General features: G+C 50.0%; 1 protein-coding gene across 1 annotated transcript; it reads right to left on the minus strand.

Moving 5' to 3' along the window:
* Positions 1–904: 904 nt before the first annotated feature.
* Positions 905–9,932, minus strand: LOC149355420 (anaphase-promoting complex subunit 10-like). Its single transcript, XM_089576111.1, has 3 exons — positions 9,869–9,932; positions 9,617–9,779; positions 905–1,106 (listed from the first exon to the last, which is right to left on the minus strand). The coding sequence occupies exons 1-3, from the start codon at positions 9,930–9,932 to the stop codon at positions 905–907; spliced, it is 429 nt and encodes a 142-aa protein (XP_089432237.1).
* Positions 9,933–14,708: the final 4,776 nt, after the last annotated feature.

The raw sequence follows: 14,708 nt of genomic DNA on the forward strand, positions 1-14,708 counted from the left end.
GACTCCTTCGCGCTAGAAGGTAAAGTTGGAACATAACGTACTGAATGCTTTTTCAAAACCAGCACGTAATCTGTGCTTGCGTCATGTAACTACATGAGAGACGCGTCGTGCTTCTGCACCGCAGGCGGGATCTTCTTGCCCTTCGCAACAAAGAGGGATGACCAGTACTGTGGTCACTGGTGCTTAGAATAACAATGGCAGTTAGCACGGACTCTGTCAGCTCTAGGCGACACATCAGATAGATTTATAATAGGGGACCCAAACATGGCGTCTCTGCTGACCGTAGGCACGGGAGCCTTGCAGTATGTACGAGAAACAAATACGGCATACAAGCTGGCAGCATGCAGATCGCATTGGTCGCTCAGAGAGCCTTTTCAGCCTAAAAGTGCTACACTGCATTGTAAGTCTCGTAGATTTAATTTTAGCCGTTTCATTAGCGACTGCTTTAAAAAGAGCCAGAAGTAATAAAATTTAGTATACTCCTTAAAATTAACTTGTTCGTAACCCGTTTACGAGAATGAGGGACGAAATTTGCTGTTTTTTCACACCCAAAAAAGAAACGCGTCGTTTCATGACTGTTCCAATGGGTTCCTGAAAAATTAACTAACCTGTTCGTAAAGCTGTTTTTTTTATCTGGCCTCATAAAACGAGAAATTCGAGTTCATTGATGGGCTGGTGACGTATGCACCGCGTCGGCGCCGAAGAACTGCCCACAAGAGCGATTTTCTAAGAAGACTGATGGGTGATTGAATATGCTATACTAGATATAGGTATATTCAGCGTTAGGGTCGAAGCTAACCCAAAGCTCTCTTGCGCACCGGCGATCAGCTTAATTTCTTCGGGTCCTTCCAAGTGACAGGGTCCCCTATCCCAAATCTCTACCAACGCTGCCTGCCTGAGCGGCCTAGTACAGCATGGCCAATCGCAAGCGGCTGTCGCTGTCGAAGTGGTGGTTCGAGATCACCGCGAGTTGTACGACACGGGTGCGCACAGGCCGGCCAGCCGAGTCCAGCGTTGGCAAGCGCACCCAGCCCATGGGACGGCTCAGCTCTGCTTCATAGACTTCGTGCAGGTCTTGCAGGTTGGGCCCCACCCGCACGGATATCCTGGAAAGAGATAAGAAACGCAAATGTCTACTCCTGATCATGGTCATTGGTGTTGTGCTCAAGCGATAGGCGTGCGCGACAGAATCAACCGAATTCCTGATACAATTTCCTAGCCTGAGTGACCCAGCGCTGCTTCCTATTACCTGCGCAGCACTGGTTTTCTCTTCTGCGGGTGCACACTCGGACTCAGCCTTCCCTGCAATGCAACTGTGGCCGCCGTAATGCGATTTGCGCTATACGTATGTCAACTGAATTCGCCTGGACAAACACGCCTGGAAGCAATGCGTTTTCATGTGCGCTAAAAGCCTCGTTTCTGACCACCATCGAGTTACCAGTAGTAGTGAAGAAATCTCAGACCATGCCTTCCGCGTTGCAAGCCACACTTAATAACACGATGGTACGTCTTGGCGCAGTCAAAGTTCAGTGTTCAAACAAAGCAAAATGACTGAGACTTCTGCACAAGGTGAAGAACTATCGATATAAAAAATAAGCCTTAGTACTTATTTGCAAGCTAACAACTACGCTTTTAGGATCCATAACGCATAGCGCAGAATTCCTGAGCATATCACCCCGACCTGACCTAACAGCCGACCTGATTTGCTTATGGTGAAACGAATGCCTGTATGCGTGCAGTATCACTCATGAGGTCGCTCTTGTAGTGTATTAATCCCGTATTTAAAATAGCTATGACTCAAAAATACCGAAAGGCAAAGGCGGCATTCTTCAAAGGGTGTTGGCAGTTTATTTTTACTTCAGAGGTGTTGAGAACTATAAGGCTTGCGCGCTCCCTGAGAGACGTCGCGCTTATTGTCCAGGAGGTGCTGAATCTTTCAAATCGGGCGGCACCTCAAGCCAACCTAGCCGTTGCTCGTGAAATTTCACTCTTGTCTTGATTTTAGTCACCAGTCGGGTAACCTTCGCTTGGTTACTTGTGCCCGTTCTGTCCATGTTTTCTCGAAAACGACGGCGTGCACGCGTACATGCTTCCAATCGCCAGACAGCGACTTCTTCCTTCTCTCCCGTTTATTCCTTTGCACAGTCGAGCGACGAGACTTCTCGCGACAAGCAAGCCCGAGTTCATCGCGAAGTTTTGAAGCAAGCGCGTTTCTTTCGCGGATAACCACATGACACAGTCCTCCGCAGAGCCACCATGTTGGGTAAAGCTCCTTCATTCGTGCGCTCTATCAATTGGGTCGACTGAGGCTTCCCCTCTAGGTCATGAAAATCGAGGAGGGGGGAAGTAGGTGGCCGTCGGGTTTGAGCCTGACCACGGCGGCCTCGTTTGAATGCAGGCAGAGCGCAAAAGGCGCCCGTGTGCTGTGCGATGTCAGTGCACGTTAAATATCCGCAGATATGGTCGGAATTTTTCCGTAGACCTCCACTACGACACCTCTTTCTCGCTTTCTTCTTTCACTCCCACCATCCTCCCTTCCATTGCGGAGCGGTTCAGGTGTCCACCGAGATAGGCGAGACAGATATTGCGTATTTTCCTTTCCTCAAAAAAAAACAAAAAAATTGTCGTACGGAAATGCACCAAGGCGCAGACATGCTACCAATTCTTCTGTTAAATTGACTCGTTCTGGGGCATGTTGACAGAAATAAGTAGAATATCGCGGTGACGCTGTCGCCTGTGTTGCCCTTGATTTAAAAATGGGGCTTCATATCCAGCCACAGAAGCTAGTTTTCCCTAAAGCTCACAAACAAGTTTGCCAGGTGTCAGTTGACACTTCTTGTCCGTTCGGCGCAGTGACACTATATGTGAAGCAGTCTGGAAGGGAGTACTCGCTCAAACACTCGCAGAGCGTCTGTGGTAAGGTGCAATACGGCATGCCATAGTCATGGAGCTCTCCTGCCTAGTGGCCCTGCTGTGTGTGTGCGACAGTACGCAGTGCTGGAAGATGCGTAGCAGCCCTATAGGCTCTTCCTCAAGGCAGTGCTGATGGCCGAGCGCGCATCGCCTCTGGTCCGCGTGCGCCGCTTCGCTGAAGTGCTGGCTACTTCTGGCCCACGTTTTTCTTGCGTTGTAGACGCTCAACCCCGCAAACACGAGGCCAGAGCATGGCAGATACAAGGAGGTGCACGGACTCAGTACTTAGCAAAAGTAATTTCGCTCGTAATTAATGACGTTTCATATGAAATCACTGCTTCAAAATAATTCATTGCATTAATAAATTACCAGCCAAGAAAAGTAATGAATTACATTACAAATTACCAAGAAAAGTAATTTTATTGCAGTAATGTTATCACTGCCATGTTTGATCCGGTGCGCTACTTGTCAAATGCTGTCGAAGTACGATTATCTCGACTTAGCACGGAGATTTTAGCTCTTTCACCGCTCAAAACAAGCTCTTGCTTTCCAGTCGCGTCGTTTATTTACACTGAGCACACGTTCCTCGTCCGACGCACATCTGGCATGCGCGCAGACACACTGGGCCAACCACGGTAGCGCGAGGCATGCGACAGTCATATCAGATCCGCGTTCTCCTTAAAGGGAAACTGCATAGGTTTTAGAAATCAACGAGCTTAAGAGGGTCGAATGTGTGAAACCTGCAGGTAAAGCATGCGAAGTCGTTTTGGGCTAGCACTTGAAACAGTGAAGTAATCGCCGATTAAAATCCGGGCGCCATTCCAGCTTCTCCGCAGCGCACAACGCCAATTGGGGGGCGCATGATGACGTCAACGAAGGTATGGGTACATTTCCAACGCACAAACGCGTGCTTTGAAGGAAAAACACCAACGCCACCGAAGGCGAACCCTGCCGAGAGTTGTTTGGCAGCGTCTAACGCGTCAGGGCAGAGTGTGGCTGACGACAGTGGTAATTCAATCGTCGATTACGTCACTATTTTCAATGCTAGTGAAAAAACACTTGGCATGCTTTACCTACAGCATATAAAGATCTGTATCCTTGAATGTCGCGAAATTCTCAAAAAAGTGCTGCAGTTGCCCTTTAAGAGGCCACCACTCGCGAAAGAATTGATTAAAAGAACGCGACTGCACGCGGTTAAGCTGTATCGACTGTTCTTGCTCAGCCAAACGCCGCTGCGGCCAGCCCCACAGGCCAGCGTGGCGGTCATGACCGGACCAGTTGCTACACGTGGCGCTGCTTCTCCAACATGGCGGCGCCCATGAGAAAATGGAGACGCGGCAAGTTTCTCCAAAAGCCTTCATGAACACTAAGTTGAGTGCGAAGCTGATGGTGGAACGCTCCAAAAAGCACGACCGTCACGTAGGTTTTGCTCATATGAAAAACCTGCACCCCCTCTCAGTGTCGCACCCGGTGTGGCAGAGAAGTGTTAAGGTTTGGTTAGGTTTCTGGGTTCTAACGTCCCAACGCGACACAGGCTATGAGGGACTCCGTATCTGGAGGGCATCTGGGGTTCTTTTAACGTGCACTGACGTCGCACAGTACACGGGCCTCTAGCATTTCGCCTCTATCGAAATGCGACCGCCGCGGCCGGGATCGAACCCGCGTCTTTCCAGTACGCAGCCGAGCACCCTCACCAACGAGCCTCCGTGGCGGCTCCTCAAGGGTGGGGAGGGGGGTACTTTTAAATTCTACACCCTCGGCCTATGCCACGTTATCGACCGCTGGGCCATCAACAGTTTTAGCTGTGCGTCCGCAAGGGCTAAGCGTACGCAAGGAGCTTGCGGGGACCGTAGTACGCATGCGCAGAACGCTAGCGCGAGCCCTGCGTCTTGCGTACGTACGCAAGCCAGCGGACTTTGCTTTGCGTTGCTTGCGTGGCTTGCGTGGTTAACGTTGGCAACATGGCGGCGCCCTGCACGCCTGCTTCGGGGCAATTATTGCATCGCCGCTGCATTTTTCGACGCGATAGCTCGCTCTAAACGGTTGTATTCACTTTTATTTTGTGCATTCTCACCCCTCCGTAACGACATAGGGGACAAATAGTCATCGTTCTTTAGATAAATCTGAAAATTTCTTGATGTTAAGCCTAACTATCTACGGCGTACACTGTCGTCATAGCAACGACCCCTGGTAGAGTACTTCTCCAACTTTGTGCTAGAATTTATATTTTAATTTTATTCAGTTGATTTACATTAAAAAAACAAAGCCTTCGATTGCAACCACCACTGCCATTAATAAAAGAGGAAAAAGTTTCCTCAGCACACAGTTTAGGAGCTTTGACCTGCTGTCGCTAAATGGCGCCACAGTATCCTAAGCTTCCCGGGCGCTACGCTAGCCACTCCCAACAGCTCCCAACTAAAACTTGTTGCCAGGACGGGTGGCAGTGCGCGTAAGGTGCGCCCGTAGCGTACGCACAGCTTTTGCGGACGCACAGCTAAAACTGCTTCTGCTGCGGAAGAAACCGAAACGGTCTTGAAACCTGAAAATTTTTTTCCGGTCTGCGTCCCAGATAACGAATCGGTGCACGTGCGACTGCCGTTGTCTGAATTGGTTGCCGAAAAATATTCTCTGCTGGCAGCCTAGAGCAGCACACCTCGTTTGGCGAGAGCTAGCTGTACTTTTTTCGGGGATTGTCGAGTTGATGCGCTGTCGAATGCGCTCATTATACGCATAATTAAACAGCTGTCTTGGTTTCTTGGGCTTTCTGGATGATCGAAAGGGGCAAAAACTGTATATACGAGCCACGCGATGAGCAAAACAACAGCTGGCAAGAGCTGACAGGATCTGCAGCGTAAACTTCGCTAATAGATGCCTAGAGATTTTCCCGCCCATACTTATGTTTACACGCATTTTTTAGTTGAGTGGCAGGAAGGTTTTGTTCTCTCGTTCTCCCGAAGTCCCGAACAAATCCAACTACGACCATGGCATTTATCGGCCTTGATGGCGGCACCTGCGTTCGTCATCGGAAATCTCCACGGAGTTCTAGCTCCGCAGAGAAGCACCGTCACAAAGGGCGCTTATGCCAAACAAGCTATATTTTCGACCATTGAGAAGACAAAGGGCAGGAAAAAGAGGTGCTCGTTACGACATATATGACCGAAGCCAACAGTAACCGTAAGGGATTTTTTTTTCTTGATTTGTGGCATTCGTCAGTGGGAGATTATAAGGCAATTATATTTAATGATAATTAGAAAGCAGAAGAAAAACAACCGCATTCCGCCAGTGGGATCACAACCCATGACCTCGGAATTTCGCGTCCGGTGCTCTACCAACTCAGCTGTGGCGACGTCTGTCCAAACTTCTGCTTTCGGGGGTATTTATGTGTGGTGTAACCTAACCTTGAGAGTGTTCACAAGTGCCACCCTCGTCCATAGCGGCTCCTTGGTTTCGGTGACTGTTCGCTTCTGTCATATATATTTCTGGCACGCCCTAGCCGGCCCGTGACGTCACACTCTAAGCAAATAGGGAGCCGGACCCCCTCGTTTTCTTGGAAGTACTCAAAAGGGAAAGCCCACTGCCCCGCAGTAAAGCCCCTCTCTGGTCGGCAGAAAGCGTCACGGAGGGGCTTCAGCCCGCAGGGACTTCCTTCCTTCTTTCTCCCTACTCTCGCTCCGGCCGCCAACCCTGTGCGCCGAAGGGGGACCGCTTACGTGCACCGCTCGAGTGCAAGGAAAAAGTTTTTTTGGATTACTGGAAATGCCTCGTCAACTATGCTGACATAATCTACAGCCTCTCACTGCCCACCAATGGGGGCGTTCTATCTCTTGGGGAAACGATAAAAGATGTGTATGGACAAAACTTCGTAGCGTACACAAGCGTGGCCGACCAGAAGCGCGAAGGCGTCCACGCCGACGGGGGGTGGCTGTCTTCGTGGAAAGGATTGGTTTAGGGGGGTTTAACGTCCCAAAGCGACTCAGGCTATGAGGGATGCCGTAGTGAACGGCTCCGTAAATTTAGACCACCTGGGGTTCTTTAACTTGCACTAACATCGCGCAGTACACGGGCCTCTACAGTTTCGCCGCCATCGAAATTCAACCGCCGCGGCCGGTATCGAACCCATGTCTTTCGGGTAAGCAGCCGAGCGCCATAACCACTGAGCCACCACGGCGGCACGAGGAATGGAAGCAGTCTACCGATTTTATGTGCCGAAAAGATATTGCCGCTTGCGATGCTCGGGAAGAGCTGACAAGAGTGGAGATGAAGCTTTGGTCAGAAGGCAGACTATAACGTGGAGAAGTTTACATCAGCCCCAACAGCTCGAAATGAGGTAAAAAATGGTAATGCATCGCGAAATTCAGAGACACCTGGTGCACAGCTGGCATCCAGTGAGTTCGAAAACGCCCCTTGCAGCGCGCAGTGGCAAACCGATGGGGATCACGCGCAGGGGAACTGTAAGCAAACGGGTTGTCCCGGAATTTCTTGAGAAAGGGATTCGCGGATTCTTCGGCTTTCGCTTTTCTCCAACGCGTTCTTCTTTCAGCCTGTGGGGCACTCAAGTGAACTGTGGATTATTTACGCTGAAGCCGCCTCATGCCCCAGCTTCGGTGGCACGTACGTGCCGCAGGTTCTTCATGCTGCATCCTCTTTGCTGCGTCTTCGGTCGCAAGCACGTTGGAGGTGGAGGAGGAAAAACTTTATTAAACAGAAGGAAACTTGTTCGATGCTTATGAGTAGGGTACTTATGGGTGCTATACAGTGGCCAATGTAATGAGAACGTTAATGAGAGAGGCAGAAGCGCACTGTAATGGGACACACCCGCCAGTAACGAAAGAGGAAGTAAAGAAAGCCTCAGGAGCAATGCAACGGGGTAAAGCAGCCGGTGAGGATCAGGTAGCAGCAGATCTCTTGAAGAACGCAGGTGAGATTGTGCTAGAAATAATAGCCACAATGTATACGCAATACCTTACGACCTCGAGTGTACCAGACCCTTAAAGGACGCTAACGTTATCTTAACTCATAAGATAGGAGACGTCAAGGACTTGAAAAATTACAGACCGATCAGCTTACTATCCGTTTCCCACGAGGTATTTACTATGCAAATCAAATCAGGACAATCTTAGAATTCAATCAACCAAATGATCAGGCAGGCAGGCTTTCGTAAAAGATACTAGACAATAGACCATATTCATACTATCAATCAGGTGATAGAGAAATGCACAGAATATAACCGACCCCTATATAGCCTTCATTGATTACGAGAAAGCATTTCACTAAGTGGAAACCTCAGCTGTCATGCAGGCATTACGGAATCATGGAGTAGAAGAGTGTTATGCGCAAATATCGAAAGATAACTATAACGACTGCGCAGCTACCATACTCCTCCATAAATTTAGCAATAAAATTCCAATAAGGAAGGGTGTCAGGCAGGGAGACACGATCTCGCCAGTGCTATTCACCACCTGTTTACAGGAGGTATTCGAAGGCCTGAATTGGGAACAGTTGGGGATAAGAGTTAATGGAGAATACCTAAGTAATCTGTGACTCGCTGATGACATTGCCTTGCTAAGTCTCTCAGGAGATGAGCTTTAAAGTATGATCAATCAGTTAGACAGGAAAAGCAGAACTGTGGGTCTTAAAATTAACATGCAGAAAACCAAAGTAATGTTCAACAGCCTCGCAAGGGAACAGCAGTTCAAAATTGGTAGCGAGGTGCTGGAAATGGTGAGATAATACGTCTACTTAGGGCAGGTAGTGGCCGCTGATCCGGATCATGAGAGGGAAATAACTAGAAGAATAAGAATGGGATAGAGCGCATATGGCAGGTTCTTTCAGATCATGAATGGCAGTTTACCGATATTCCTCAAGAGAAAAGTATACAACAGCTGAATCTTAGCGGTACTCACCTATGGGTCAGAAACGTGGACGCTAACGAAAAGGGTTCAGCTTACGTCAAGAATAACGCAGCGAGCTATGGAAAGAAAAATGATGGTGTAACGTTAAGAGACCGCGGAAGTGGGCAGAGTGGGTGGGAGAACAAGCGCGAGTTAATGACATCCTAGTCGAAATCAAGAGGAAGAAATGGGCTTAGGCTGGGCATGTAATGCGAAGGCAAGATAACCGCTGGTCCTTAAGGGTAACGGAATTGATTCCAAGAGGAGGCAAACGTAGCAGGGGGCGACAGGATGAGATTAAGAAGTTTGCGGGGAAAGGGTGGCCGCAACTGGAACAGGACAGGTTTTATTGGACAGACATGGAAAAGGCATTTGCCCTGCAGTGGGCATAGTCAGGCTGATGATGATGATGACTTATTCTAGGTTTCCACGGGCTTGAGCTGCTCTGCGGACCTATTGGACGAGGGCCCGTTGGTCCTCCAGGTTATCGCTAGTCAGCAGCGCCTTACGCCGCTCAGATGACGTGTTTTGTGTCTCCATTTGGTTTGGGTTGGCCCTACATCTCCACGAAATGTGGAATAGCGTAGCCTAGCACCAGGGATATGTGTCGGTGTACAGCGTTGGGTGTATGAGATGCAGTCTATGGAGGTTTGGGAAGGTGTTCGTGTGTATCCAATAAGCCCGTTATAAGAACTACGGTTCCGGAGGCTCCATGGTTCCGGTTCCACGCGTTTTTGACTTATGAGCCTTAGCGATGTTACCGTATAAGAGCGTGAACTAGGTGTGCCGACACACTTGCAAGAAACACATACCTGCGAGGAGTGTAACTGAAGTCCAGTGCGTAGAAAGCGTAAATCTTCACACCGTGGACTGTGGCCTCGTCTTGAAGATGGACGGTCACTAAGTGCGGAAGTTGGCCATCGGATTGCCAGTAAGTGTAGATGTGGCCATCTTGCAGCTTATCGACGCCGTACCCTGTGAAAGCCGGCATAGAGGACAACAGACTGTAATGCCGTTCCTAACGATAAAATTCCGCTACAGGCAGTGGTTTATTTGTACCTTACCTGGCGTGAAGGAGGAGACCTCCCAAACTGCGTGCCGATACTCGTCGCCGCCATCCATCTCCATGGAGTATCAAAAGGTTGCAGGCAATGAGTTGATAACACGGCTACGATGCTTTCAAGGCACCTAAACACACCCGGGAGAAAAGAGAATCCGCCATTAAGCCAAGTATGTGCTTCCTTCTCTACGTCGAGATTATAATCGACATGAATGACAGCTATGGCTATGATGAGACTTATGTGCTGATGAGAAGGCCGACTTAAGGGATGTCCGCTGTGACTCTGGACATCATTTAAAATCTGGCGCTTACAATAAACGAATGGCAGAACAGAATTTAACAAATCAAGCTAGATAAATTGGGACTAAGACCTCAAGCCACTTCAGCTTCAACGATGACAGCAGTCAGCTTAGTGTACCTGTGGCAGCGCCTCCACAGGCTTTCCGGCTATGTTTATTTCACAGCCAGCCAAGTGCCAGTGAATTTGATCATTTGACCCTGACACACCACTTCTACAGCGGTAACTACATGGTTTACACTCCTTGGATTTCACATCAGGTGGGTGGTCTCACTTGTGGGCGCAAAATCGCGGCCAGCTGTCACACTGCGAACCGCCAAAGAGGAGAGACGGAGCGCTTCGCGCGTCAGTGACCGCTCCTTTCCTCTGCCCATAAACTCCTCCACCTTGCAACGCGGAGCCTTCTGACTTGACAACGCCTGTTCACAATTTCCTTCGGATATGCGTCGCGCGCTCCGGCAAGTGCCACTACGTGTTCCTGCGTGACCGACCACAGATCGAGCAACGCGTCGCACCGCAGCGAGCAGCAGGAATCTCTGTAGCTCGCATGCTGTCTTGTGCAGTGTGATGTCTCAACCGCCGTCCGCCGCCGAAACTGTGGCAATTATGATCGACAAATGAATGCACCGTACGTTTCCGGTATCACGTGGTTGGCGGGCTCGGCTGGGAGTACCTCACAAAAAGCACTTGAAGTGATTTGTCCTGGGGCCTTTGTGGTGTGGTGTTCGAGTGAGCGGCTTGTGAAGGGATAGAGAAATTGGCAGATATGCACTAACGAGTTCACTTCCTCTCTTGTGAGGATACAAGCACTTCCGCTTCCAGGTAAGTTTCGTAGACGTGATCAGGGAGCGCGATAGTAAAAATGATTGCCTGGCCGTGTCGACGTCCGACCGTCCGTCTTGGCTCTCGTCAAAGAACTAAGGCGTGTGCGTTGCTTTTTGCGCACCTCGTTGAGCCATTTGTGTTGTGGGGACGCCTTCGTCCCCTGCGTTCGCTTTCCCGCAACGCACTAGTTCCCTGTGGTTAACTAACAGGGGAGGGCGCTCGCGTCGCAGCGACACCAGCGCCACGGACGGCGTTTTGCTGCGCGCGCGCGGGGAGCGACGGGGGTCTCTTCTGCTCGGCACCGGGATAGCTCGCGGACGTTTCGCGAGCCGCTCCGCTCTTCGCCGTGGGCGACCACGTGTGGAAACATGTTCCCCTCAGCTCGTCCCGTCCGGCCTCGGAGTTATTTCCTCTGCCCTACCGTGGGCGAACATTCGCTCGTAACCGTGCTGGTGAGTCGGACATCCTCGATTCCTCAGTGTATTTTGTTGCTTGCTGGCGTTATTGTTCTTATAGCAATAAATGCCTTGTTTGTGTCAGCCAGTGTGTCGTTCCTTTGTTCCCGCAGAGCAAGGCCCGCCGTGGTCGGCGAGCTCTCGGTAGCGCTCGCGACAACGGGGTGGGGTCCGCGCGGTGTTGAACTGGGTCAGCCGCCGTTAAACGGGGGAGAACGGATTTATCCCCCCATTTTTAAACCCCACAGTGTCTAGTGCTTGTCGTTTACCGAACAAAAAAACTAGCAGCGGTTTAACTATGTTACACCGAATGGTCGAGTGATAGCTGTTCTTGTTTGTCTATCACGCGAATATTGTTAAACGACATGCTTTGGATTCCGTTTAATGCCAAGGCCACTCAATGACCAAACCAAGGTCAAAGCAATGGAATGTCTAAGGTTAAATTAGGCTCAACATGGTTTGGTCCAAATCGAAGAAGGTCAAATTCTGGGGGGTTGGGGGCCAAATTTTGGTAGTGACCCAGGTCATATTTGGAGATTGCCATCGTGGTGCCCACAGTCAAATTAGTTTGTACAACGATTTTGGTCCGAGTCGAAGAAGGTCAAATTTCACGGGGGTGAGTGGGCCAACTTTTGGGAGTGACTCAGGTCATACTGGGAGATTGCCATCGTGATGCCCATAGTCAAATTAGTTTGGACATTTTTAACTCTCCTCTACGGCACCTCTTTCTTCTTTCACCCCCACCCTGCTCCCTTCCCTTACTGCGCAGTTCGGATGTCCACCGAGATGTGAGGAAATTATTGCACCATTTCCTTTCCTCAAACACCAATTTTCAATTTTCAAATTTTCGGAGTGGGGTGGGCCAAATTTTGGAGTGGCCCGGGTCAAATTTGGAGACTACCATCGTATAGAGCACATTCAAATTGGCCTGGGGAGAAATCTGGGAGGTGGGATTGGCAAGATTTAAGAAACGACCCTGGTCTAATTTGGAGACACCATCGAATTGGTCATAGTTAAAGTATGCTTCGGAATTTGACTTAATGTTGTTGCTATGAAACCGCTAAGTCCGAAGGTCACTGCAATGACATGCGGATCCCTCGAACTGAAACTCGAGTTTTGCACTGTGTAGAGGTATTGCTCTGAAACAGCCTGGCTTGTTATTTTTCGGCCAAGCGAGCAAGTGCAGCGGCGCCTTTCATGAGTGGCGTTGCGGTTTGCGGAACGTGTACCGCTGCGCTCATGCGGTCGAAACATTACTGAAATTGACGCATGCTTTCCTGTTTTTATTTTTTGGTCTCTCGAGTGATACTATAAACACTGTTTCCAATCAAGTGGGCGGGCGCACCACGTGTGTTGATGCCCAGCTCGGGCTTTGACAACTTGAAGGATTTTCAATTGACAAACGCGCGCCTCCTTCTTAATATGAATTAGTTCTGACTGTGAAGTTGAGCGTGTAATGAGGTGCTAAACTGGCTTTCTTCAGGTCGTGCAGGAACAGTGCGTCTTTTTATCGTAGTTCGTTTGCGGACTGCCGTAATGCAGCCAAATTTAACGCGATAACGTCAAGGGTCCCGTGTCGTTGAAAGGGACCTTAGGGCGAAGGCAACGGGAGAACGCCACTCCGGCGCCGACGGGGGCGCACTCGCGGCGAGGAGCGAACCTGCTGCAGGATGAGCTCGCCGCCGTGCGGACTCCGACGGCTGCCATTAGATCGGGTCCTGCTGCTCTCTTCAGTTTGCTAAGACTGTCCATTTTAAATGCAAACCGTTCAGTTGTCTCACCGTTGTCTATTGCAGAGGCTTGCACATGCGATATTTCACCGCAGGAAGTCGGTTTGACAGCTCCAGCCCCTCGATCGCGCTTGCCCCGCGGCAAACGTTCGCTGCATCACGCACACTATTGCGTTTGTCGGCAAGCGGGGAATGAAGCTATGAATTCAGATTTCACACAACAGTAATTGAAACTGGCCCTCCGCAAGTCACTCGAGAATATGTGGCAAGCTTTTCTTGCCTGTACAAAGCCAAATGAGACCCACATACAGCTGGGCAATGTTCTAGAAGCGACACTCTCCAGATAGGGGATCGCGATGTGAGCACATATTTTTCTGGGAGAAAAAATTCCTTTGGAACCAATTCATTTCGAGCGCAAACTCTCAGAGCTCTGTTGAACTCGTATCTCTTTTGAAAAACCACTGTATGGTGATTTCAGTAAACAACGGCAGGCGGGGAAGGCGATTTTGCTGCGGAACCTGTTTCTACATATAAAGCATGCATGCTGCGCGGTACATGAATCACGGGGAAGTTTGGGCGCGCGCTGTTAACTTATGAATACAAATATAGCTTCACGGTATTTTCTCATGCCGGAACGGTTTCTTTCGTCTCGCTTGGAAGATAATTATTTTGCTACTTGACCGGTGCGGCTCGTTGCAAACTTATGTCACCCTTCTTGTCCTATAGTGAAAATATCTTAAGATGTCGACTGGTTTCAGCTGGAATCACGCCTTTGATCGCTTGGGGTCTTTCCACCTGAGCCGGATTATTAATTACTCCCTTCGCTCACTGCTGTCTTCCTTATGTCCATTTCAGTGCCGTTTTCGAATTGTAGAAACGCCCCGTGCTCCTGCCCTGCGGAATCGGAACCCAAACTTCGCGTCTTGAGCGCGCAGCGCGACAGCTCCACCATGCTCGCATTTTCGTTGCTCGTCGCACTGTAGTCGCGGGAGTATTTCAGTCCATCATGTGGTAAATACTCTCACGGTTACTCTCACTCGGTTAATACTCTCTACGGCATACCTATACGGCCGCACGGCGAATGCGGGCGAACACGGCGCAACGGTGTAGCAACGGCCACGCGTCACCGTGTATACTGACCGACCACGCGGCTGTGCTAGAACAGTCTTTTTAAAAGCAGCCAATTCTGTAGGCACGCAAAATACAGGCATTTATCACTTGGCGCCGGCTACAGACCCACTCCACGGCAGTACATTCTCACATGTACACCGGTCAGTACTTCTGCACTCATTGGGGCGATGAAGCCACATTAGATCGTATATACTGTCCGGAAGACCCGCACCCTCCTCCGAACCTGGGTCAGCTCCCCACTTCCTAGCAGTGGGAGGCCGTGCTGCCCAGCTCGGACCCGAGGGTACAACCCCGGGCTGGCCAAAGAGGTCGATAAGAGCCAGGTACTTCCGGCCACCTAGTGCGGCCAATAAGCTGCCATATCCCAACCCCAACTGCCGTTGAATAGTTTTTCAAACCTCCTTC

This window comes from Amblyomma mixtum, chromosome 3, assembly GCF_055824585.1.
Source record: "Amblyomma mixtum isolate Tamu chromosome 3, ASM5582458v1, whole genome shotgun sequence".
NCBI lineage: Eukaryota > Metazoa > Arthropoda > Arachnida > Ixodida > Ixodidae > Amblyomma > Amblyomma mixtum.

Coding starts and splice junctions, on each gene's coding strand:
- LOC149355420 (XM_089576111.1), bottom strand. CDS start 9,932: ATGGAGATGGATGGCGGCGACGAGTATCGGCACGCAGTTTGGGAGGTC. Junction 9,780..9,868: donor GGTCTCCTCCTTCACGCCAG/GTAAGGTACAAA, acceptor CGGCTTTCACAG/GGTACGGCGTCGATAAGCTG. Junction 1,107..9,616: donor TTCAGTTACACTCCTCGCAG/GTATGTGTTTCT, acceptor ATCTCTTTCCAG/GATATCCGTGCGGGTGGGGC.